Source organism: Idiotropiscis lumnitzeri, chromosome 6 (assembly GCF_059441095.1).
Source record: "Idiotropiscis lumnitzeri isolate Australia: NSW breed Sydney's pygmy pipehorse chromosome 6, RoL_Ilum_1.0, whole genome shotgun sequence".
Classification (NCBI taxonomy): domain Eukaryota; kingdom Metazoa; phylum Chordata; class Actinopteri; order Syngnathiformes; family Syngnathidae; genus Idiotropiscis; species Idiotropiscis lumnitzeri.
The window spans coordinates 10380224-10405129 of NC_142396.1; the positions used below are offsets into that span (position 1 = coordinate 10380224).

At 39.7% G+C, this 24906-nt stretch overlaps 3 protein-coding genes across 18 annotated transcripts in view; 1 reads left to right on the top strand and 2 right to left on the bottom strand.

The window, feature by feature from the left end:
• The first annotated feature begins 710 nt into the window (after positions 1–710).
• On the top strand, positions 711–6186 carry miox (myo-inositol oxygenase). The gene is made up of 10 exons (XM_088299000.1): positions 711–728; positions 809–883; positions 1515–1595; positions 2065–2227; positions 2838–2905; positions 3425–3534; positions 3686–3753; positions 4665–4714; positions 4801–4913; positions 5828–6186. The coding sequence occupies exons 1-10, from the start codon at positions 711–713 to the stop codon at positions 5934–5936; spliced, it is 855 nt and encodes a 284-aa protein (XP_088155126.1). The 3' UTR covers positions 5937–6186.
• Positions 6067–15009, bottom strand: lmf2a (lipase maturation factor 2a). The gene is made up of 14 exons (XM_088298999.1): positions 14781–15009; positions 13392–13645; positions 13293–13321; positions 12703–12896; positions 12160–12338; positions 11928–12066; positions 10693–10821; positions 10505–10610; positions 10330–10426; positions 9705–9887; positions 8443–8611; positions 8009–8120; positions 7380–7488; positions 6067–6728 (listed from the first exon to the last, which is right to left on the bottom strand). The coding sequence occupies exons 1-14, from the start codon at positions 14872–14874 to the stop codon at positions 6342–6344; spliced, it is 2181 nt and encodes a 726-aa protein (XP_088155125.1). The 5' UTR covers positions 14875–15009; the 3' UTR covers positions 6067–6341.
• A 385-nt stretch (positions 15010–15394) lies between these two features.
• Positions 15395–24906, bottom strand: part of c2cd5 (C2 calcium dependent domain containing 5) — a 29122-nt gene continuing 19610 nt past the window's right edge. For 8 of the 16 annotated variants that reach the window (XM_088297625.1, XM_088297622.1, XM_088297621.1 and 5 more), the window contains 13 exons: positions 23574–23714; positions 22897–22960; positions 22767–22828; positions 22235–22333; positions 21804–21893; positions 21641–21719; positions 21038–21130; positions 20887–20955; positions 20250–20282; positions 19888–19989; positions 18206–18402; positions 17978–18124; positions 15395–17450 (listed from right to left, as the gene is read on the bottom strand). In XM_088297625.1, coding sequence (XP_088153751.1) covers positions 17325–17450; positions 17978–18124; positions 18206–18402; positions 19888–19989; positions 20250–20282; positions 20887–20955; positions 21038–21130; positions 21641–21719; positions 21804–21893; positions 22235–22333; positions 22767–22828; positions 22897–22960; positions 23574–23714 — 1302 coding nt within the window. In that variant the 3' untranslated portion in view covers positions 15395–17324. The remainder of the gene's footprint in view (positions 17451–17977; positions 18125–18205; positions 18403–19887; positions 19990–20249; positions 20283–20886; positions 20956–21037; positions 21131–21640; positions 21720–21803; positions 21894–22234; positions 22334–22766; positions 22829–22896; positions 22961–23573; positions 23715–24906) is intronic. The other 8 variants (XM_088297628.1, XM_088297623.1, XM_088297619.1 and 5 more) reach the window with 7 other exon arrangements.

Below are 24906 nucleotides of genomic sequence, written 5' to 3' on the forward strand. Positions count from 1 at the left end.
TCAGTGTTCAAAACTGCAGCCACATCGCATAAGAGCCTCATACTACACTAAACACATAGAATTTTTTGTAAAAAGTAAGTGTCCCCTTTTCAAATTCTTTGCCATTGGGACCATGTTGAAGTGTCCTTGAGCAAGTTACTAAACCCTCAGTTGTTCCTGATGCTGCGTCATCGGCAGATAAATGAGGGAACAATGCTCAAGAAAAGTAACAGCCCATTTGTTTATTTAAACCTAATCAAATGGTTGGGCCTCAGCAGCAACTCAAATCAAGTTTTCACTAACTGGCAATGAGTCTTCCACACACCCACAGAGATATTTTGCATGCTTTCTTCAGCAACCCAGGAGGGTTTTTCAAGTGGGAACGGCCTTTTCAAGGTCATGTCGGCAAAGCATTTCAATTGGATTCAAGTCCAGTCTTCTGACTAGGCCTCCACAAATGATAAAAAGTCAATCTACGGAAGTTGACTTGCTGATGTTTTAGATTGTTGTCCAGCTGCTGAACCAACGGACACTTGAGCTGGTGGTCATGGACACACTGAGCACTTTGCGACGGGTGAAAACAAGTTATTGGAAAACTCTAAAATGGACAGGATTACATAAACACACACAAGGCCAAGGTTAGTTCACTGAAGGCTGGTTAAACTGTGACTGGACACAGTTGGATGCCACATATAAATGGTCGCCACAACAACAACTTGTCATCTACAAGCATGAGTGTCATCAACTTGGTAAGTAGGCTTCTTCAGTAAAACATATGCACTGTATGTTATGGAGATCAAAATGCCATTTTTTTTGTTTACAACTGCAGGGCCCGGACCCATATCTGGCTTATCAGCCAAATCTAACACCTAAAACCAAAAAGGACGACTACAGAAACTTTGAGGCAAGTTCAACGAATTAAGACATTATTGTGTGCCCTGGGATTGCCTGGCAGCCAATTCAGGGTCTTCCCCGCCTACTGCCCGAAGACTACTGGGATCGGCTCCAGTACTCTCGTGAGGATAAGCAGTGTTGAAGATGAAAAAATATTTTATGTAAAAATAATTTCTTAAGATGGTTTAGTTTTTTTGTTAGCTTTAATCATCACAATTACCTAAAAAACCAACAACAATGAAATAGTTTATAAATTAAATTCAAAGAACTGTAGGTAGTCATAACTTTCATTTTCCACTTTATACTGGACTAATTTATTCAAATGCACCATTATGTTATGTTTGTGTGCGTAGTATGAGAGGCTTTGTAAATCCTTGCGGAAAAAAACCCCTAAACTTAAATGACACCCAAAACATGTACATGTTCATGAAAAGTACATGAATTAAACTGCATTACAACATAATGAGAAATTCTTGTTTTGAGCTTTACAAGGTGATGAAAATATCAGAGTGTATAAATAGAAAATGGATGTTGATCAAAGCTGGTATAATTTTCATTGGATTGCATAAGTGTACCTAATATGCAGGAAAAAAAAAATCCAGACTTTATAGCAACCTCGTTGTGTTTTATTTTTTTTTTAGACAGGGAGTGTTGCAGAGCATGTGTACAACACATACAAGTTGATGCACACCAACCAGAATGTGGACTTTGTCAAGAGAAAGGTGAAACTGCACACACCAACACACATTCTTTGAAAACACTTTGAACCCCCCCGTCCCATCCTTATCGATCGATACCTATTGAGTCACCAAAGCAGGACATTTTCAGTCAGAAATTTGGGTTGTTTGATTAACCTATATCTTTAGTGCACTGTAACCTTTTTGTTTTTTGCGGAGGAGTGTTCAAACGTCATCATCTTTGATGATGTAATATTTAAGTATTAAAAAATACAATTACAAAAAGCAATGACAAAAATTTGAGAAATAAAATCCCAAGCAAATCAGCGCCGCAATTTACAATTTTTTTTTAGGTCTAAGCATTCGCTTGGGGATTTTTGAGTTTTTCAGGCTCCACTATTTGTCCCAAAATGAAGCATGATCATGTGATACTGACATTCAAACAACATCAAGAAAAGACTTATGAAGACGTGCACAGAAATAAATCAAAGATACCTGTCGACTTTGTCCGCAGCATTTGGAATGGAGCGGCTGCAGCCACGCCGAGATGTCCATGATGGACGCCATCATGTCTTTGGACCAGCTGGTGGACGAGTCGGATCCAGACGTGGACTTCCCCAACTCCTTCCACGCCTTCCAGACGGCTGAGGGCATTCGCAAAGAGCACCCAGACAAAGGCATGTGATCACAAACATGCTCAGCCTCATGAAAGTGTGATGGTTAACAATAAGAGACAAATGGACACCTACCTCAAATTAATGCCTTCATTTCCCCCCCTTTGAGGACACAAAGCGAGTAATAATTGTAATCATCTCACGTCATATAGCGCCGTTTACTCAGACATTAAACGTTCACTGCTGTTGCGAACCAAACCAGCAGCGCCTAAGTCCATCCACTGTCTCTTAGACAAATAAAATTGAAACATACCTGTGCTCATATCTAATTTATAAAAATAAAAGAAAATAATAATAATAATAATAATTATTATTATTATTTAATGGAGTAGACACAAAAATACATTTTAGTAAACCAATGGATGCTAAATTAAATTAACGCATAAATACGCAGGATTGTCGTTAATGTAAAATGCTCGATGGGCCGGATTAATAAAATTACAGTTGATTAAATAAATGCCACAGGGTACTCGCCATCGCAGGGTGCACACAAGCATATGAACGTTCACCCAATCACAATTTAGAGTGTTCAGTTATCCTACCACAAAACCAGACAAGAATCCGCGCCCAAAATGGAGACTAAATCATGTATGTCTTCAATGTGTTTTTTCAGACTGGTTCCAGCTAGTGGGTCTGATTCATGACGTTGGGAAAGTCATGGCGTTGTGGGGGGAACCTCAGGTAAGTTTTTATGAACCCATACTTAATGTTCGGGGCAAATCTGACACATGACAGCAAACATTATAAATAACTTAAATGTTTGCGTTTACCGCGGAAATGTGAAGATTTTTCTGAAAGTGACCCAAAATATACAAAATTATAAATATTAGAAAATGTCGAGGGCTGCAAAGATTGTGTCGACTCACTGTGGCTGTTCCGGCTAAAATTTGACCATAAAGGACATAATAGGTTAGCATGTAAAAATCATATTAGTCCTAAAATGCTACCCCCCCCAAAGACTGTCGTGATTTCAGGTTTTTTTTTGTGATGAGATGTATGAGATGAGATGTATGACAAAATGGCACGTTCCCTTTGCTGGGCTTTTTTATTCCGGGCTGAGCGTCTACGTCACAGCACGGAGGCGACCGATCGCCACCAAAATGCAATGCATATTACGACTCTTGTCCACTTCAACTTGTGAAAGTATAAAATCGTTCTGCACAATATTTCTTAACGTGGAATCCTTGCATGTGTCCACAGTGGGCCGTGGTGGGTGACACGTTCCCCGTGGGCTGCGCGTTTCAAAAGTCCATTGTGTTCCGAGACAGCACCTTCCAAGATAACCCAGATGACACAAATCCCAGCTACAAGTAGATATTCTCCCGTTAAAACTAAATGCAGGATTTGTTGTCAAGGTTTGACGGGCTGATTTCTTCCAAAAAGAAAACTGACTGAGTAAATCAAGTACAGCAATTTTTGTATGCTATTGCAAAAATTCACATTTGGATTGTTTTTCTTTAGCTCTAAATATGGAATCTACAAACCAAACTGCGGGCTTGACAATGTTCTTCTGTCCTGGGGTCATGATGGTGAGTGTCTTTATTTGAATTATGTTCATATGATAGAGCGAGTATTCTGCCTTTACAAATACATCACATCTTAACTTAATAATCCTTTTTAATGCTTCATATCAAAAAGTCTCTTATATTTTGGTTACCTTAGTTTGCTGCATGAGGGGCAAAATAGCAGAAATCTACACGAGCAAAGTGCAGATAACTAAGTAAATAATTCATAATTAAATAAAATGTTTTTAAATATTCTATAGCTGATGCATACTCACAGTTACATATACATGCATTTAGCACAGATTACTGTAATGCACTTTGGAGTCAGCCAGTCCTCCCACAAGCGCCTCGAACTGGTCCAAAATGCTCACACACATGCATGCACATAAAACTATAACTGCACCAGTATTAAATAGCGTGCAAATCATTTGTCAAATGCAAAATTGTTACACTGGCGAGTCATTGCAAATACATTATTTTTCCATCAAAAGTACATTTTCATTGTTGTTGGTATTTTAGAGAAGAAAGGACTGTTCAGATGTTTGAAACGTCACTAAAGCAAAAAATGATCAGCATTGACGTATTAAGCATAAAAGGTTGCCTTTCACAAAAAGCTTGTTTTCTTCACTTTTAACCAAAATAGGTGATTTGGGTGAAACCAACCCATGTTTTACTGCTGATTACTAAGAAAAATAAGAATAAGGTTGAAACATTTTTTGAGATGAAAGACGTGTCTTTGATTTTGTAGTTTTGTAGTCATAATACAAAATAGTCTGTGATACTTGAAAGACAAATTGGTTGCACACAAATGTTTTCGTTGTCGAAGCATTTTCTATGAGCAACATGGTGTTTCTTGTGCATTTAGCTGGAGTTCACAGATATCATTAGAGTAGGCAATGCAGGTCTACTTAATATCTTGGTGTTGTGTGCCTCAGAGTACCTTTACCACGTTCTGCAGTTCAACAAGTGTCGCATCCCCGAGGAGGTGAGTAACCGTCCTCACCGAGTCATCTTCCCTCGCAGTCGCATCCTGACCCAACGCCTCGCTACGTTTATGCGGCGTCCATGCAGGGCCTCAACATGATCCGCTACCATTCCTTCTATCCCTGGCACTCCCAAGGTGACTACATGTACCTGTGCAACGACAAAGACCTGCAAATGCTGCCTTGGGTTAATGCATTTAAGTGAGTGGCGTACATTTTTTTGCAGTCTTTGTATGTCCAGCGTTTACACTAACAGTTAAGGTCAAAATTATTAAAAGCCCTCTTCAAGAAGTAAAAAATTGCTAAGTATGGCATGATGACGACATGAACAATTTGGGTTCAAAACAACAGAGAAATCTACTTTTAGAATCTTATTTAATGTGTGAATGTTATATAATGTGCATTTTTACAAATAAAGGCCTCCTTCTTCCAATAAATGCAATGGGTAAGTAGTAATTTGCGTCATGGAAGTGTGGATGAGCTAAATTTAGCCTGGATTGTTACCAGAGAGGTTTGGCTGCATTTGTAAGGGGAATGTTTATTAAATTTGTTGAGCTATTTTGAAATTTGACATTTTTATGAGTGTTTTTGAGTCCTTGTTTGTTGTATATTTACCTAAAGAAAATTAGAATAGTAATTAATTAAAATATATTGAGATGTATATCAAATTGTCTTTATTGGAGAGACATATTTGAAGCAAATGCCACATTTGCAGCATCATGGTTATTTATCTTATTTATACGGTGAAACATCAACAAGAAACTACTACTAGCATAACCTTTCATGCTCAGCCAAACCTAATTATGATCCCACTGAATCCGATCGTGAGCTTTAAAACAAACCATCCTTGAATCGTATCACTCCCCATTTTTTGAGATCTCTATCATATCCTCTTTTTTTTTGGGAGATGCACTCCATTAGCATTCACCAGCTTCTTTTTGAGTTCCAGATTGGCTTATTTGGTTTTTGGTGCGACAAATAAAAAAGGGGCCCTAATAATAAGTTGAGTAGTTTACTCAAATTGTCATTGTGCAGTATTTGGGGGAAATGTCAAATATTCTCATGCCAATAATTATGACTTTGTGTGTGTGTGTGTGTGTGTGTGTCCCTTGCAGCAAATTCGACCTCTACACAAAAGTGGCCGAGCTGCCCGACCAGGAGAAGCTGCGTCCGTACTACCAGTCGCTGATCGACAAGTACTGTCCTCGGATACTGAAGTGGTGAAACAGAACTACAATGGTTATCCATTCACCACTATACAGCGCAATAGTGATTTCCAATATTTAGCAGCTGTGTATTGTTTTTTGTTTGCTTTTTTTTTGTGAAAGGTATGGATGAGATGTTGGATAAAATGTACTTTCCCACAATCATTTATTGTATTTCAATATATATTTTTTAAATGTTTTTATGTAGTGCGCACAAAGAAAAGGCACATGTGTGTTTCAAAAATAAAAAACAAAAAACAAAAGTGCAACTTGAACCACAATAATACATGTCCATTGCTGACACGTGAGTGTTCTCCCTAAATCTAATTAAATGTTCATACGAACATGTACAGAAGCGAGTCGAAAAAGTACAAATATATACACCCACATACCTCATGCTCAATTTGGTAACATCATCTTTCTCTCACTGTTCTTCCACTTCCGACTCAACTTCTTCCTCCTCTTTATCATCATTGGTGACCCCCACTCTTTCTTTCTCATCATCATCCTCATCCACCTCTCCCTCTTCATCCTCACCCTCCTTTTCAACCCCACGATCATTTTCTTCCTCACGATCCTCGTCATTCTCATCCACTGTCTTTTTTGCGTCAGGTGGAGTGTCTTTCTGATCAGAAATGCCAGTGCTGAGTTTTTGTCTCCTGGGTAACGCCAGCAGCACACACAAGGTGGCGCTGCAGCCGACCATGGTCCAGATGAGCACTGGGGTGGGAACCCCCGACACCTGGCTGCGCACCCACCGCACCGCCCGGGCCACGGAGGAGTTCAACTGGCGGCGTGGAGGAGACTTGTCCTGCAAAGTTTTTATTCATATGAAAATGCTCAGTTTGATTTATTTTTTATTTAATTTATTTAAGTGCAGTACATTCTCGTGTTTGCGATTGAAATCTATGTAACCCAAATGCCATAGTGCTCACTACCAGGAGGTGTTTTTAAACTAATTTGTTTTGTATTGATTTCTCCAAAACAAATTGATAAAATACAAACCGCAAGCTTTTCTAGATTGAAAAAAATTACATAAATTGAGCTAGTTGTTTAAAAATGGTAAATCACGACTGGATGATACCTTTAAGATTGTTTTTGGTCAAATCGGATCTCAGCCACTATGGGCTACCAAGGCAATTTAATCTGACGGAGCCTTCAGAATCAGTAGTGCTGGCCCATTTAACTAACTAACAACGGGAATGTTTCTTCAGCAAATCCAATTCTAAATTCGTTCTCACACAGCCAGAGTGACCATATTATACAGATAAACATTTTATGTTCTCAACTGCTCTAGATGATGTACGTGTCACAATTTCATTCTATTTTTTTTACGTGATAATGGCATTAAAAGGTGGCTAAGGTCAGGTAAGTGCTCATGTACCACATGCACCCACCCCCCTTTGCCCCAACAGTGAGTGCATGCCGTGTGTGTGTATGTGTGTGCGTGTGTAAAAAATGCCTTGAGTCCATGTTGATCCAGCATGCCCTCGAGGAATGGATGGCCCAGATGCACTACAGGATAAAATTCATCACTGTAGACCCTCTTCCACCAGCGCTGCGGGTAGGATCTACACGCAAGAAGCAGTGTGTCAATCATGGTCTTATACCTGTTGTTTAACAAGATCTGCGTGCGTTTGAGAGTTTGATTTTTAAACTGTATTGTTGACATTGGAGAGGCTACCCCTCAAGTGCGAAATGACAAAGTAAACCATTTAGAAGCTGCCTATTACCCCAAATGTGTTTTTTTTTGCCCTCAACTTTACCAGATTGGATTGTACTACTTGGGTTAATTTACATTATACATTCCACACATCAAATTACTTTGCACATGAGTTGATATCTAGGCTGGGTAAAGATCATCGAACAACGGTTGGTCTACTGTACACACTCGATACATGTCAAAGTGGGATACATTGGTATAGTTCGGATCTTTAGGGATTTATCATCAAGGGGCGGTTTTACATGGGGGGGAAAAAAATGCATATTAGGTCTCCTGTAAATCCATTGGCAACTATTTCACAAACCTTACTAATATCACCTCTTTTGTGGTTTAGTGTCTGTGAAAGAGGCAGGGTGAATACTACTAACCCGTCGTCTTCGGGTTTTGTGAACCAGTATCTGTAGCGGTGGGCTCGCAGATAGGTTGGGGGCTGCTGGTGGAAAGGGTAACGAGTGACATCCGTCTGGATCAGCTCGATGACTGCAAAACACAAACAACATGCCAGCCATGAAAGAAGCCAAATGCACAATCAGTGTAATCACTGTGCTTTGCCCTCACAAGTAAATCCACTAGTCTAACAACTAGTGCACACTAGAAGATCACCTTTGTTCACTAGTGCTTTTACAACTATATGATATTTCTGCAAATTATTAAGACAACTTTGGCATATGAGAAGGAGACTGCGTAGTGCTGTTGTGTTGATGTAAGGTGACAGCATCCAGGATGTGACCAGATGTGCAGCATGGTCGACATTTTAAGCATAGCGAAAAGAGGCGGACTACATTTTCACAATTGTACGTACCGTCCGTCTTGCCCTGCAGCAGTCGGTACATGAGGCTGGTGAACCACGGTGCCTGCGAGTTGCTCCCGAGGGCGGCGAACCACATCTGCCAGTCCAAGCGAGGCTGGTGGGGTGTCACCACTGGGGGTGGGGTGCTCAGGTTGCCAGGTTTGTACATGAAGTCTATTTCCTGGAAGGGACGAAAGAAAAAAAGAAATGAACAGATTTGGGCTACAGTATGGACGGAATCTGAAAAGGATGAGGTTGGCTACCGTGTCCATGGTGGGGATTGAACAGATTAATGAATTTTGGCGACAAAAAAAAAAAAAAAAGGTTTTAGAGCACTACAATCTTCAGATTTAGAATTGCATTTGAAAACTGAACAAACAGTCATTGACAAAGTTAATCAAAAAAATAGTACGGTACAAAAAAAAAGGAAAATAAAATATAATGAAATGAACAATTTCCTTTTCAAATGAGGCTTTCAGGGAACTCTATCTTCATCACTTTTTTTCTTTTTATTTTCAACCCACATTCAGCAGCTTTTCCATAATTTCATGGGCTGAGGGACACATTTTAGAAATTATTTCAATGTAGCCTTTATAAACATTGCATTTCTGTTCCAGCATAGTACATAGTACCGCTGTAACTGTACCTGTACCAACAACATGAACTATGGGGGCCTGATTTGGGGTCAATACTGCCATCTACCGGTAGAAGGCCTGAAGCTCACAGGAAAATCAAATTTTGTCTCACAAAGCAAAAAACAATAAATCTCAAAAACAAAAAATGACCAAGCAATGACTTGTCACTCAAACTAGTCAAGGCACAATTGTGTATGTTTTTTTTTTAATATAGTGGACTTTTTAGTTCAGTTCACTCTTCAGCGAAATAAAAATGGATTTTGAACACTACACTGGCTGGCCATGAATTACATCATTACTTTGGCATAAATACAATGTACTGGATCAACAGAGACCTTCCTAAATAAATTAACTAATTATAATAACATTATTTTGTGATGAGATGAGTGTATTATACAAAATCAATATAAATGAAGCACTTTGTCCACCCATCTTGTGTGGGCCACATTAAGGACACTATACAGCAGATAAGCAGTACTAACTACACTTTCAAACAAAATGCCAACATCACTATATAGGGCACTTAAAAGCTTAGAGAGAACAATTCCAAACAAACGGTTTTGTTCAGAATCAGAATCAAAATGCCCTTTATTGTCATTGTACTCAGTGTACAAAGAGATTGGAGATTGTTCCTCTCACCGTCCAGGTGACGCCATCGTGACTTCCTTCGATAACGACCTCGGGGCGCCCACCCACGCCAGTCATCCTTCGGAACAACCCGTACGAGTTAACCAGCTGGTAGCGATCCACAAGACTGTAGGCATGACGCACGCCAGGCCACAGTTTGGAATTGGAGTCATATTCTATGTAGGTGAATGGCATCTGCAAAAAAATAATAACAATAAAAAAGTAATACTCCTTGCAAATGGCCACATGAATGTATGTATTTAAATTAAGCCGAATCATGGGTAGAGAAAGTGTTTATGCCATTATAATCCATAACATCTTACTCACAGACATTTTGAAAAATATGAAGAAAAATATGCATGCAAGACTTAATTAGTTGTAATTTCACCTTTGATGGGTGGGCAGGGAATCCAGAGACCTCACTATGTGGATTCAATCTAACTGATCCGCAATATGTTCGTTCCTAATGCTTCCAACACAGTGGAGATTAGTTCGGTGAAGTCACTTTTTAGATCCAGTAAAGCAAGCTCCACACTAGAATGACTTCAGTGTGATCAAACGTGACCCATGTACCAATACTTTTGATCACCTGGTGTCTGCATGTTGGCAGTTACCGCCGACGTCAAATTCTACTTACCAGACTGATGGTGAACATGGCGGCCGCGGCAGCAGCAAATACCGTCCACTGGAGCGTAGACCAAAACCTCCTCAGAAAACCAGAGACACATGCACACCTGGGAAGAAGTATAATGATTTCAAAATGAGTCACTTTAAACAGAGATACACAAACAAACAAAACAGAGGAGTGGTACCTGCTCATGGCTGTGAGAATCTCCCAAGTGAGGGAGAGAACACCGACCCACACGCATGGGAAGGTTACTCTCATCAGAAAGAGGTTAAAGTGGTGGAAGGTGAATGCTGAAAGAGTTTTTTTTTTTAATAAATGAATGAGAATTTGATATGTATACATTAAAAGTTAACCCTCTGATATATACAGTACCCATTTTGGAAGTGATGGCTCTTGTTGCCATGTCCACTTTCAGGTCAAAACACACGATTGAGCCAAAGAAAAGCAGAGACAAGACAGCGAGCTCTAGTATGTAACACAGCCAGGACCACAGTTTGGACGCTGAATGGAGGATATAATGTATGAAATAGTATTAGGGTCACATAAAATGAAAAGAAAAAGTCAAAAGTTAAAAGAATAAAGGTGAGAAAAAACACAACTACAAAAAAATAGACAATTTTACATAAATGAAGTCTTAATCAAACATTACCATGAAGAAAAAAGTAGAAAATGGTCAGTGTGGGATTGCGTTTGGGCAGTTTCTTCAGAATTCTTAATTCCTCAGTATGCTTAAATTTGTACGCATGCGTGTGTGTGTGTGTGTACATGAGTCTGGATATGTGAGGGAGATGGGGGGGGGGTATATCTCTTTCCTTATTATTCATTTTATTGTCTTTGTTTACAGCACTTTGAGTCGCTTTTCTGTATGAAAAGTGAAATGAAATTTGATTGATTAATTGAAAATAACTGCAACATTATGAAAGAAAGCTTTTGATATGGTGAGAATGAAGTGGTAATTTTAATTATAGAGGAATCTTTGTAGAATAAAGTTAAGCACATCTGACTCAGTCTAGATATTCAGATTTGAATCTCTCTATGAAAAGTATTCGGAAAACACTGACAAGAAATAAAAAAAAAAATACACATTTGTCATGGAATTACAACAAGAATAACAAAGTAAAATAAAGTACTCGTAACTTTTTAAAGATTTCAGCAAGTATAAGAATAAACTCATAAAACTTACAAAAATCATGAGGGACAAAAAAAAAATCATAATGTGGCAATTTTCTGTGATTAAAATTTTAGTATAAACAAAATTATCTATTTTTTTCATTTTATGAGGACGGAATATTTAGCAATAAATGTATATTACTTAATTTTTAATATTATAATAAAATTGCAACATTCTGAGAAAAATGCAATTAAATTAAAGAAATAAAGTTGTGATATTACTAGCATAAATTAAATAAAAATAAACTGTAGCGCTGGGTTAAACTGAAGTCAATTTAGTTTTTTTTTGTATTTTTCAGACACCCATCCTTAATGGTAAAAAATCTTTCAACTTATTCTAAAATACATAAATAAATATATAAACAACAATTTTCATGAGCATTTTAAGTGCATCTAAACAAACCAGGAGCATGAGTTACTGTTCATGGTTTTCTCACCTTTATGTTCATCGTGTTCTTCTATACGTAGCCAGAAACGTACGTGCTTATCATCGAGCAAGGACAAACAAAGGGCCAAGGTCAGAAGGTTAAAGAAGTTGTAGTTGCCTGACAAAATTATCAGCATTTGCAGCAGCACCTGCACAGAAAATTTTAATGAAATCATGTTATCATGGACATGGAAAAATTACTTCAGACATGTGTGCTCAAGAACAGACGTGGCGCTGCTCACCTGCATGTAAAACGCGCACAGTCGGAGTCTGCGAAGAGGACTGAAGAAAAGTAGCGGGACGGCGATCTCGATGATGAAGGCGCCCACCACGCTCAGCTTCTGCCACCACACAGGCAACTGGTGGGCAAACCAAGCCAGTGGTGTGGGAATACACTGAGTTTCATAGTGGTAAGTCGTCGCTATAAGATGCAAAAGAAAATAAACAAATCTTTGATTTGATTAATGCAATGCAAAGTTTCTGGCCAAAAATCAACACTTGAAAGCTTTTTTGAAAAGTAAAAACAAACATGCTCTAAAAAAAAAAATTAAAACTAACTGAATATTACTTTTTTTTATCTTACACTTGCCAAATACTCCATACATACACAAACTAAAAGTAACACAAAAATTAATGAAAACTAAAGTAAAACAAAACCATTTTTCATCTTTCTGTTGGACATGCCAAATATTCATACATTGGATGAAGTTATTCCATCCAATGTTGTGCTCAAAATAATTGTTTTCGCAGTTCAAGAGATCTATGAGTGGCAAAAGGTGTCATACCGGTTAAGCCCCACCACGTAGGACAGCGTGATGTGAGTTTCACCACTCCGGAGGCAAACATGAGACGGAAGAGCAGCCATCGGACGAGCCAAAATGTAATACGGTCGTGCTCACAGACCGCTCGAGACCCCCTAATGAGGGTCATTGGAGCCACGAGGATGCAGAGGAAACCCACCTCCAGAAGCAGGTTGTCCCTGGAGAAAAAGAAGGGAATGCTTATTCTGGGGCTTACAACAGTGATGATTCACAACCATTGTGCGAGGAATGAAATGGTGTGCAACGAGAAAATGCCCAAAGTACACTTAATTAATTGTGCTTTCAATATAAATCAATTAAATATTTTTTTTAACCCTAGAAAATTGGTCTGAAAAAAATATTTATTTACTACATATGTTGTAGCTTTGTTCATCCATGCCAGTGATGTATTGTGAGAAACAGACCTATTCAATCAAATGCTAGCCCACTAAATGGCAGTAAGAGCAATATTTTCAAATGTATAAAAAAAAATAATAAAATCATTCCACGACTGGGAACTACTGGCCTTGAGCAACATATCAGCATTCTGTCATTTTAGGAGCGTGATCACTCACCATTGGAAGTAGAGGAAAACTTGCCCCACCTGCCACAGAAACAAAGTGAGAAAAACGCCGCACTCCACATTATCATCTCCAGCAGTGTGTCAACATTACCTGATACAAGGACAAGTACAAGACCCAGAGACAGAAGAAGACTCCAGTGTCCCGCAGCGCCGCCACCAGCGTGGCTGCCAGGCTGAGCGCCGCACCAATCAGGCACAGCAACTCCATTGCAGTGTGTGTGTCAAGGCCCAGGTGGGGGCTCAGCCACAGCAGGGTGGGCGAAGCCAGCAGCTGCTCGCCCAGAGGTTTGCCGCTGAAGCGCAGCTGCTTACGAGCTGGGAGGATTCCCTCATTGCCATAGAGACCTACAAAAATACCCCCAGAAAGTGATTTGGAAAAAAAAAAAAAAACACTAAATTGTCTTTGCGTGATTTGACTCACTGTAGCTTCTAAAAAAATAAATAAAAATAAAAACAATAAATAAGATATATAAACAAAACATACATACACAACCTATAGGTATTGGTAAACATTTAAAAAATATAGAAAAATATGTTTCTTATTAAAACCCCTGTACAATGCCAACTCAAGGTTTGGATTTTTTTTCTTTCAGTGTATCTGCTCCACTAGATAGCAGAGTACATAACCTGTGTTATATTTGGGACATTTTAGTTGGCAGTGTGCTATTTCTATACATTCAATATATTTAGATTAGAAAAAATAAACTAAAGCAACACACCTGCCTCACAATTGAGAGGTTTTGGGTTTGAGTCTCAGCTCCAGCCTTTCTGTGTGGAGTTTGCATGTTCCTCCTGTGCTTCCGTGGGATTTGCAGCTTCCTCCCACATTCCACAAATATGTTAGGTCTACTGAACACTAAATTGCCTACAGCTGAAATGTGAGTGTAGCAGTGTTGTTGTCTACAGTCAACCAGTGTACAGTACAGTACAGAACAGTGAGCTTTTCCAGTCAAAGGAAAGTCAAAGTCAAAGCCACCTCATCCCAAAGGGAGTTCATTGAAGAGCCTAATTTGAATATTGTAGAAATGGTGAGGCCACCTATTCCTCAACATGCTTATTAGCACTCCTTGCAAATTGTTACTCTTTGTTCGATTTGTTGTGAGTCTACCTGTGATGTATTTGATGATGAATAAGAGCAAGGTGGACATAAATTTGAACATAAATTTGAAAAACTACTCAACGCGCGTTCAAGACCAAACGCATTCTCGCCACAGATTTTCCAACCTGGAATCTGCCAGTGGCGTACACTGAGAATTCTGGGTAATGTAGTCCAGATCGGACTCAGGTATTGAGCCTCACATTAGCTAGTGTGTTTCTATTAATGTTCTCTTAGCGTCATTTCTAAAATTCAAGGATCATTCCAGAAGCTCCTTGAGTATGAGGCGTTGTGCCGAGTTTTCAACTAACTTGATAAGCAACGTGGCTCGGTAAAGCCGTTTTACAGTACATCAATCTTTACCTTGCAAGAAAGTTGTCTTACCTGGTATTTGCATGAAGAGTGAAACAAAAGCAATCAAATAAATAACCGCCATGCACCAGAGGAACAGGCGCCGTGGCAAAACGATTTCCCCCATGTTTGGAAGTGAGCTTGATGATGGGCGGGACGACCAAGCGACGACGGGACCATTCGAGTGGCTCACCGCGTCCGACGTAGATGGAGCCGGGTGACAGTCTACGCAGATTTCTTCCACAGCTCGACTGGCGGCTACTATCAGGGGCGGTGCAGCCACGTTCACCGCTACTTACGGATATAAGTGACTCGATAGCGACACCCAGCGCCGCGGAGTGTTAATTGGTCAAGTCGCGAGAGGACAGTTACAATTCATTCAAGTTCGTTAGGAACGCTGTAACAGCCCCAATATATCTATGACCGATTCTAATAGTTTGACTGAGATTTTAATTTTTTTATGAGACAAAAAAAAAGAATATAAATAACCCATTACTGACGATTATAAGAGTTCCCAAGTCCACGATGGAAACACAGTTACAAACTTAAGAACTCAAACTCCGTCGTATGCCGAGGACATCCCGTTGCGTGATTTTGACATTTGAGGGGTTTTGTTTGTTTCAATTATCAGAGATGCCAACACAATCTCATATTTGTTTGATTGAGTTTATTGTGCAAGTCTTAGGCAAGCATTACAAGTTCATGGCGATAAAAATTTGGTCTGCATGCTTCTAGCACATTCAAGTTTGAACACAAAGGAAATCGAGCACGTTTGTCACAAAAAAAACAACTACAAAAAATATTTATAGTACCACTAATTCCAAAAAAGCATTTATTGCACTTAAAAAAATAAACAAAAAAACAAAAACAACAAATGATGAGAATGAGAATTTACAGCTTTGTAAAAAAAAAAAATCTAAAGAATTTCCAGCACGGACATCATGTATGTGAACAACACACAAAAAAAAAATCAGTAGCAGGATTAGGACTCAGACCAAAAACATGAAAACAGCAGTGATGCAAGATGAGCAAAGAAATTTGACCTTTAAGAAAGCTTTGTATACATACCATTTTTTAACTTTTATTTTATTTTTTTACCACTTGTGGTAAAATCATAAGAACCGTAAATCGCATAAATCGCAGCAAACAAGCTGGACGGCAAGGGGTTGTGACCTGATTATTTGACACTCAGAAATTGTGGTTGGTGATGCTTATTGGGAGCAGTAATGTAATTCAACAGCTTTAATAAAGATACAAAACAGAGTTGGCAAATTTGTGCATGCTGATGACTGTTGCTTCAAAATACTTACTCTGAAATGGCAATAAATTAAATACTGAATGAGAATTTGAGTGCCTTAGAAATATTACAGAGTCCCTTGGAAAAATGACTGAAGTAGGTACATTTATACCTGCTTGTTGGGATAAATGTGAGCGTTTTATTTTCCTTTATGAACAATGTTCCAATTATCGTAATCATAATCTTCAACTCTCAAAGATTAGCTTTACCCGTTGTATAGGGTTTTTGAGAGTGATTTTTTTTTCCAGCACCACAATATCGGTCATTTATAATGGGAATAAATAACACAATTTATTTGTTTGACACATTTTTATAATAAAATATATTAGACATTGTTTTTAATAATGGCTATCTGGAAACTTTCAGCTGCTTTAATCAGGCATCACATATGCTGACAATGTGAGTGAATTTTAGCATTTTTTCACATCTTCCGATTAAATTCGTCAACAGCAACTTATAATGTGAGATAGCTTTATGTGTCCCTAAATGAATTCTTGATGCTGCCTTAAAAATGTCAGTACTTTTTTTCTAGCACATCAGCTTCTTTATTTATTTTCATTTCTGTTTAAGTTTGACCTTTAAAAAGTTTGTATGGATTTTACAATGCGTTGTAATTTAGAGCTGTGACTTTTCCGAAAAAAAAAAAAAAATCCATCTGTCGGTGAATCTAACCCTTAATGTGTAAATGGCACTACATTACATACAGTATTTTGTTATTATATTATCATTATGATTGATTATGAAAACTCGATGTACTAGAGAAAAACGGACAGATTCAGAATCAGAGCAAAAAGTCACATTTGAAAAGTTGGCTTGCATCTCTGATTTAAAAAGAAAATTCTAAAAACGTCAGAGACGAAAAATAATGTTCAACCTGTGCAATATTATATTTATGATTCCAAATCCTTTTTGGGCAGTGTGGATGCCTTGTGGCACCATGCTGCCCCTCACAGGTCAAACCTGGTACTAATGACATGTGTACCCTGCTTTAGAAGAGTGCCTGACTGTAACAAACCCGAATGATACTGGGTAGCTTTGGGCGGATACTTGAGGGGAATGACTGTGAAAGCAGGCAAACGTTAGGCGTTTCTTTGGCTGTTGTTTTAAGCAGTTGTGGTGGAAATACATGACAAAAATCCATGTCAGTATGAATAATTTTCTTTTGTGCGCATGTGTTGCTTATTATGACCAACCTCCGAACAGGGATTTTTGACAGTTAAGGCAGACGAAGATTGCTCCCATTTGGACGGCTAGACTACATGGGGGAGTGAGGGCGGGTGTCATGTGGCCACTTCCATTCCACTTGTGCATGCTTGTCCAAGGCTTGTCGTGGACGACGCGGGCTCCTGATCCGATTCCCGCACACAGATGACGGCATCACCACTCACATTAATGAGACACTGAGCCTGAGTGACAAACACACATGCATGGATTATAACATTGAAACGAGTCCGACTGTCCAGCAGTACATTGACCGAGGGCTGAACGATTTATCGTTTAGAGACCAAAATCGCGATCTCAAACAGAGCGAATTTGAGATTGTCAAAACTGCAGTTTTTTTTAAAAGGCTTTTATCCCCTATGTTCACCAATCAGCAACATGCTACGCTAACCAGTGGCGAACTGGTAAAAAAATAAAGCATTGCATTTATGTTGCACTGTCGCTTGTACTTCCGAAAGTAATTTATTTCGTGGCTGCTTGAATGCGAGGAGCAAAATTAGCTTGCGCCGCAGCACACAAACTTTAGTTGTACCAAATGTAAGTCCGTGCACAGCAGTAGCAACGAGCTGTGTGATGCAGATCATCTCCTCCATTGTGATAAATAAAGTAACAAGTAGCGTTTACACAGAGGAGGCAGAGAAGGAGTCGCAAAGCGTGCTCATCGCTAAAGTGAAATGCAGAGTCGTGAAAGACCCAGCATAAGTGTGTGTACCTGGTTCTTATTGGGATTTTCCATTAACACACACTCCTTCATGCTGTAGGACACAACGGCATTTCCCCCCAAAGCTGCGACATGGGCGCGAACCATGGCAAACACCTCTGCTATGAACGAATGGAGGAAGCCGCTCACGCCGCCTTCCTGAAAAGGATGAAAACGCAAAAGACTGTCTGTGTAGCCACTTTATTTGGGTTTGTTTCAATTGAGTCATTCGGGATGTACCTCTCGTAAGGACGTGGTCTCGCGAATGAAGAACATGTTGATGATGCCTAAGTATTTTACCACACGCATACCAGGAAGGAAGGAAAGCGGCGTCATCTTCACCACGGTGACCGAGCTTCCTCCGAACGAGCAGCGGTTGGAGCGCAGCGAGCGGGACCGGCTCTCTGTCAGCGGACTGGAACGCTCCAAAGATGAGACTGGAGGTTCACGGACCATAAACAACTTATTTGCAAGGTAGGTTGCAGCAGCTCTGTGTCACTAAAAGTTGCTGATTGAGGTTGCCATTGCATAACGACAACAGTCCCCACAAATATCTTACAGGGATTACTGTAGTGGATATCTACAAAAAAAAAAACTCAAATTTTCAAGCAAGAAAATAACTTTTCGCCAAACATCCTTTCGGAGTTTACGAAACATCTGATGTGATGTGACGTGATGTGATGTGAAAAACAAACAAAAAAAGTGTGTGTACATGTGACTATTAAAACACATGCAGTCACGTGGATAGTGCGGGTGGCCAGACAATCACTTCCCATGCGTGACAGGTGGACAAGACAGTTTACACAGTGTCTGCAGACAGACACACAGACCTGGGAACAGCTGTGGTGTACGTTTACATGTGTCAGGGAAACGACAACGTGACAAGTAACTCTCTTGGACCTCGAGCGATGGGAGACAAACGGAGACAGCTATGAACCAAGGCGAGCACAATAATAATGCACAAGCCAGAGTGTGAAAGGGAAATTTAGCTGATATGAATCGTGTCAATCAAGCAAAGACAAAAAAAAGGGGATCGTGGCTTTCAAAACCACTGTGGACCCTGTAACGTCATACAAATAAGCCATCGCTTTGTAAGTCACACCTGCACAATGTCTTGAAATCAATTGAGAGAATCACGACTGTTGTCAGCTGAATTAGGCTCTGACACGGCCACGACCCATATATGTCAATGTTCTTTTAGTGATTTTTTTTTTTATACTTTTGTTTTTTCTGTGTTGCTTCTGAATGTGGCTAACTGTTGTGTTTGTAAATGCTAGGAGTTGTAGCTTTATTTGTGTGAAGCACATTGAGTTAGCTTCTGTATAAAATATGCAATATCAGTAAAGCTCCTTTGTCTTGCCTGTGTTGCCTTTAACTTTCCTGATTTCTTGGGGTGTGGCAAAAACTGCGGCCAATGATGAGACATCAATTCAGTCATAGGTCACTATTTCAGAAAACACTGTTTAAACAAAAAATACAGCCAGAGCCAAAAGTGAATCTCATTGGATGTCTGAATTTGCTCCTACAAGTCGATGAACTCAGTTTGTGCTTGACCTCATAAGATTGTGCAGGCGTGCCTAAGGTGGCAGAGAGAATGCAACTTTTCTCAATATTCTGACAGAGATTGAAAGATTGAATGGCGTTAATATCTGGAAAGAAAAAATGTGCAACAAATCACAACAATCCTATTAATTTGCTATCATCAAAATGGAAAACTACTGATTGGATAAATCCCTATGAGGCTCTGGGCCTTAAAAACGTTCAGACTATCCAACAAAAATCTGCAATGTAATTTCTATTGCTCCACCGCACAGCAGCATGCATGGACGTTTTTATGATACGTGCGTGTGTGCGTGTGTATGTGTGTGTTTTGTATCTTTGCACGTAGCCAGCAGAGTGTGCTCAAGACTGTGTCCTCCTACTTGTCTTAACTGATCCTCGTCTTATGGTGTGAGCTTTCAGCCTAAGTAGCTCTAGCCAGGTGCTGCATCTGTCTGCAAAGGAACCGTAATCAACGGAGGCAGCTGGAGAGAACACACACTCACACACACACACACACGCACACACAAAACCCACAACCACACAAAAGACAACAAGGGAAAAAAAAACACAAAAACAAAAAGGACAGAAAAAAAAAACAAGTGGATGAGGTCTGGAGCGGTGTGGGATATTTCTGTCCGAGACATAAGGATGATAAGTCAAAAAATAGGTCCGTGTTGCAGTTTTGTGAGCAGGTAGGTCGGGTGGGCGCTGGATACAAAAGTTCGTTGGGGGTGGGGCTTACCTCTGGATGACACAGCAGTGCTTGTTGGGACACCTGCGGACAGACACAAACATCAAAGTTTTGCTTTGCATTTAATATGTAACGATTATGTGTCCATTCATATTCCAGGGCTGGCTATACACTGCAGGTTCATATTTTCCGTTATGTTTTAATATCTACATCAATTTTCTTTACTATATCCATGTACATTTCAAGTGACACCAGTCAGGAACATCACAGAAGTAAACAATTACATAGTAAAAGTTACATAACTGACAGAGGCACGCATCTCCTGGACTGACTCGTAATACTACTCAATTGTGGTAAATTATTTTGCCTATTCAATGATTTAAACACCTGTACTATGGCAGGTTAAGCCGTATTCAGTGTCTATACTTTTTTTAATCCAGGCTATTTAGACAATTTCCAACCATATTCTAATATAAAAGATGTTAGACTCCATTTTTTTCTCTTTATGCTGCCATTAGGACATCCCTATTGTGTCACTGAAGAACAAAAAAAACATAATCGTGCAGTGTAAATCCAGCCTGATTGCTTAATCTAAAACATCTCTGTGTCACGCAACATGACACTATTATCCACTAGTTTCACAACAGACGAGACCAAACTCTGCAACCTGACATCGCTGATCATTTACCTTCCGGTTGCACAATAATCAGATGATTTTGGCAGAGTTTTGCAGCCGGAGTGAGTAAAGAGACTGTACCTGAGGTGTTAGTGGAGGAAATTGGTGACGAAGGCTGTTAGTGAAATGTGAAGCTAATCGTGAGAAGAAAGCTTGACAATACCAGAGGTTTTCAAGGGCGGCTGTGTGTTGGCAGAAGGGGAGTCGGCGCAGAGCTCCATGGGGAACTGCAGCTGCTCTTCAGTCTCACTGCAGCCTGAAACGCACAAGTACATTACTTAAACATTCCAGACGACCAAAGTGTTGATTCCACAATCCACTAAACCATTTGAGCATGCTTAATTTGGTTAAAAAAAATAAAACTCTTAAAAGCTTTTTCATGTATAGACAGAAGCTTCTCTGAATAATAATCCTTTGCAACTTATCCACAATGACTGTAACAATTGCTCCCGGCAGAAACTATCAATGGGTGTGTCCGAGTTTAAAGAGGACATACATGTTATGTAAAATTCCCTTCTTAAGTAATTTGTATCCAAATAGTTCAGACTGTGGAGTTCCTGCTCGGCTGGGTGTTGCGACTTCCAACATATGGACTGCATGAAAAAAAAAAGGCAAGCAAAGTTACAGTGTTTTAGGGTGCACATTAGTATTAGCTGAAAACATTATCAGTATGGTAATATTTCCGATGGGCATGTGAAATTTAAGGCATAATTCCAAGATTGACCAACTACTGATCCCGTTCTTGCAACCACAAACCAGGATCCACCTTTGGTGATGGGCTTGTCCGCTAGCTTCTCCTGTGTCTGGTCTTTGTCATACGACATGGCGACCGCCGTCACGGCAACCTGCCAAGCAGACGAACAACGTAAGAGTGAAGGGTAATAAAGGGTATGTGAGCAAGTACGCACGCGTGAAGGATGCTCACTCACCTGTATGAGTTCTTCTTCTGGCACTGCTACGGTGAAGTTGAGATGACAAATACAGCAGGGGATCATAGAGCGCAACTTGAAGTACAAACTCTGAAATAAACACACACAACAAACAACTTGACCAAAAGCTTGCCACTTGTTGTCAAGGAAAACAATGTTTATCTTTTTTACATTTAACAGTGGTGAACTTATTTTCACACTTGAATGAACGTTTATAAACTGCACAATAAAAATTGCTTTTCTGTATGTCTTCATTTAAAGTCAAGACCGAATTGCTTTTAGATCATAATTTATATTACCAAATGTTTAACTATAACTTGAAGACTTTCTCATGGCAACAGTTTCCCCCAGCAAGAGATTGTATTTCAATTAATCTTGTACCCTATAAGAAAAATGTGTATCCAAAGAAACCTTAGAAGTGCCATACACACCTTTAGCAGGTTCTCACACAGGTCAGTGAAGATTTTGTTCAAGCCTTGATTGGTGAGATTGGCATTGCTCAACCTTAACACCCGTACTGACGTAAACATCTGGAAAAGAGAAATCACAAGTCACAATTGAATCTAATTAATCTTGCGCATTGACCTAAATTAAGAAGGGTAGACACAGTAATTGGGACAGATTTGGGCAACGCACCCAGTTCCAATAAAAGTCAGCACAGTCTCGATTACAGTATTAAGAGTGATTGTATCTCCTCAACTGACAATCATAAATGTTAAACAAATACATAATTACAAATACCATGCGTGTAATCAACATTGACTTGGCAGGCCGAAGGACACTAATTGTGAATTGAAATTAAATGATAGCCAATTCAGAAACTCACACTAGCCATTTGTCCATTCGTCATGTGTGGGATCTCACACATTTTAAAAATCTGTAAAGATATTAAAATTTGCGTAAATGCCGCCTAAACTGCCAAATGCCTTCATGCACATGGTGGATGGAGCTATGTGACAAGACCTGTATTCCCGAGGTCCAGTTGTAAATCCCAGGCATAATCTCTGTGTTGCAGCTGTGGAACCCTGAAGATAAAAAGACGTGATTATGGTTCAAATTGTGCGTTTTAATGATGAGGACTTGGTTCCATTACCCGTGGGAGGCGAGGCGTCCATCAATAAGGAGTGAATATCTTCCACGGCATCAGTGTCGTCAATCTACAGAAGGGGTGGATAAACTTGAGTGTTCAACGACCTTATTCCCCCCCCCTTTTTTTCTTTTATAGCTAGGTCATTCATAGATAATGTTGTAGTTTTTTAATGTGGATAGCAAAATAGTATATGTTAATCATAATTACGTCTCATGCTGTTATTTGGTCATTTATAAATAGTTTAATTAGAATGAATTAAACAACTAATAAAAACATTAAAATGAATTAATATGTAGGTCCAATTGTTTATCCTAATTTATATAAAGTAAGTAATTTAACCATTTTTAATGAGACAACACAAAATGAATAAGTACATTTCAACTCTTATGTTACAGGACAAATTGCCGCAAATTGGTTAGTTAAAATGTATTTCGTCATATTTTTATGCATTTGTACATGACAATTCTAAATAAAAAAAAAGCACTCTTGACTTTGTCTTTTTCTAATATTTTTCTTCCAAATAAAAGATAAGTTCTGTGATATTTGTATCATCAAATTAGCTCTTTTTCCCAGAAAAATGGTAAATTAATACGTGCGTAAATACTTTGCTCACCACTGATCTACAGAAATCTACAATTCAAATTTGAATCCCTTAACACCAATCACAGCAATTCACACACCTCCAGGACAAAAGCATCCTTCTTGCCATGAGAGAGGTCAAGTTCTGACAGCTCATCTGAGCTTTCTGAGTGGGAGCGGAACAGCCTGTTTCGTTGTCTGGGCTCTGGTATGGGAGAACCCACTACTTCCTCTGTGAGTTCCTATGAAATAAGCAAAAAAAATAAAAAAGCGACAAAACAACTGAGCTGGTGAGAGTACATTCAGTAGTAGCAAGTACACCACTGCAATACCCGCCCAGCAGTGGAGGGACTATGTTAATAACACGCCACATGCTCACTCACGTACCACCATCAGTTACTGCACGGCTGGTGTTAATTTGAAAATAGATCTGGAGGAGCAGTGTCTCACACACACAAACACACCCCCACACACACACTTAAGGCATCTACACACTAATCCGACGTTGGCCGTCGTGGCCAACTGTCACATCGACTTAAGAAGGCGGTACGTTGGATCGGAAAATGACCGAAGAACTCACCGCAAAAGCCGACGGAGACGCCAACTTCTGCGCATGCGTAGAAGTAGTACCCTTCCATGCCATGGGCGGAGATAGTCACTACGTAGCCTTTCACGGGGATGTCCATTGTCCAATAACGGTGGTCTTTCTCAAATGAGAGAGAAGAATTCGTCTTTACACTCTTCTGTCCAGCCAACCATTATGTCCATAGAGGTGATGTGAAAAATGAGTGAAGTTTATTCAGTTCTTGAGGAATAGCTTAATTTTCAGTTTCTCAGCTTTCCACTTCCCGTACTTGTCCAGTGCAGTGATTCGCAAGCTGACTGCCAGTCACAGTACCTGACCCGATTCGCCATGTTTAATCAGACGAACACGCCCCCCAGAAGCCCTAACAACGGCTCTGACTTTACCAAGTGGTGCATTACACCGAACAGACGATGTGTACAGACATCACCATGAAAGGCTACGCACTATCGTTGCAGATGGCATGGAGGGGTACTACCTCTCACGCATATGCAGAAGGTCCGGAGTAGTTGGCGACTGCTACTACTAAGTTAGCTTTTGCGATGTGTTCATCGGTCATTTTCCGGTCCAACGTGCCGTCTTCTAAGGCGATGTGACAGATGGCCACAACGGCCGACATCGGATTGGTGTGTAGAGGCCTAAAGACACACCATAAGCACATCCACCGGATGAATGAGCAAGGAAGACAGTCATAATTAACAAATACAATGAGTAACAATGGCAAGCGTCCTGCCCCAAGTGGCAGCTGACGTGGGTTACATGTTGGCCCGCTCCCAAGTTAAATGGATGTCCCAAGGGGTGAGGTGTTGGTAGAGGCTGTGATAAACAAGAGTGATGCATTTGTCATGCGT

Excerpts from the sequence above, each read along its gene's own strand:
- miox (XM_088299000.1), top strand. Across the intron at positions 1,596-2,064 it reads TGGACTTTGTCAAGAGAAAG|CATTTGGAATGGAGCGGCTG; the intron begins GTGAAACTGCAC and ends CTTTGTCCGCAG. Across the intron at positions 2,228-2,837 it reads CAAAGAGCACCCAGACAAAG|ACTGGTTCCAGCTAGTGGGT; the intron begins GCATGTGATCAC and ends GTGTTTTTTCAG.
- lmf2a (XM_088298999.1), bottom strand. The coding sequence starts at position 14,874 with ATGGGGGAAATCGTTTTGCCACGGCGCCTGTTCCTCTGGTGCATGGCG. Across the intron at positions 10,822-11,927 it reads AGAACACGATGAACATAAAG|CGTCCAAACTGTGGTCCTGG; the intron begins GTGAGAAAACCA and ends TCCTCCATTCAG. Across the intron at positions 8,612-9,704 it reads ACGATGGCGTCACCTGGACG|GAAATAGACTTCATGTACAA; the intron begins GTGAGAGGAACA and ends CGTCCCTTCCAG.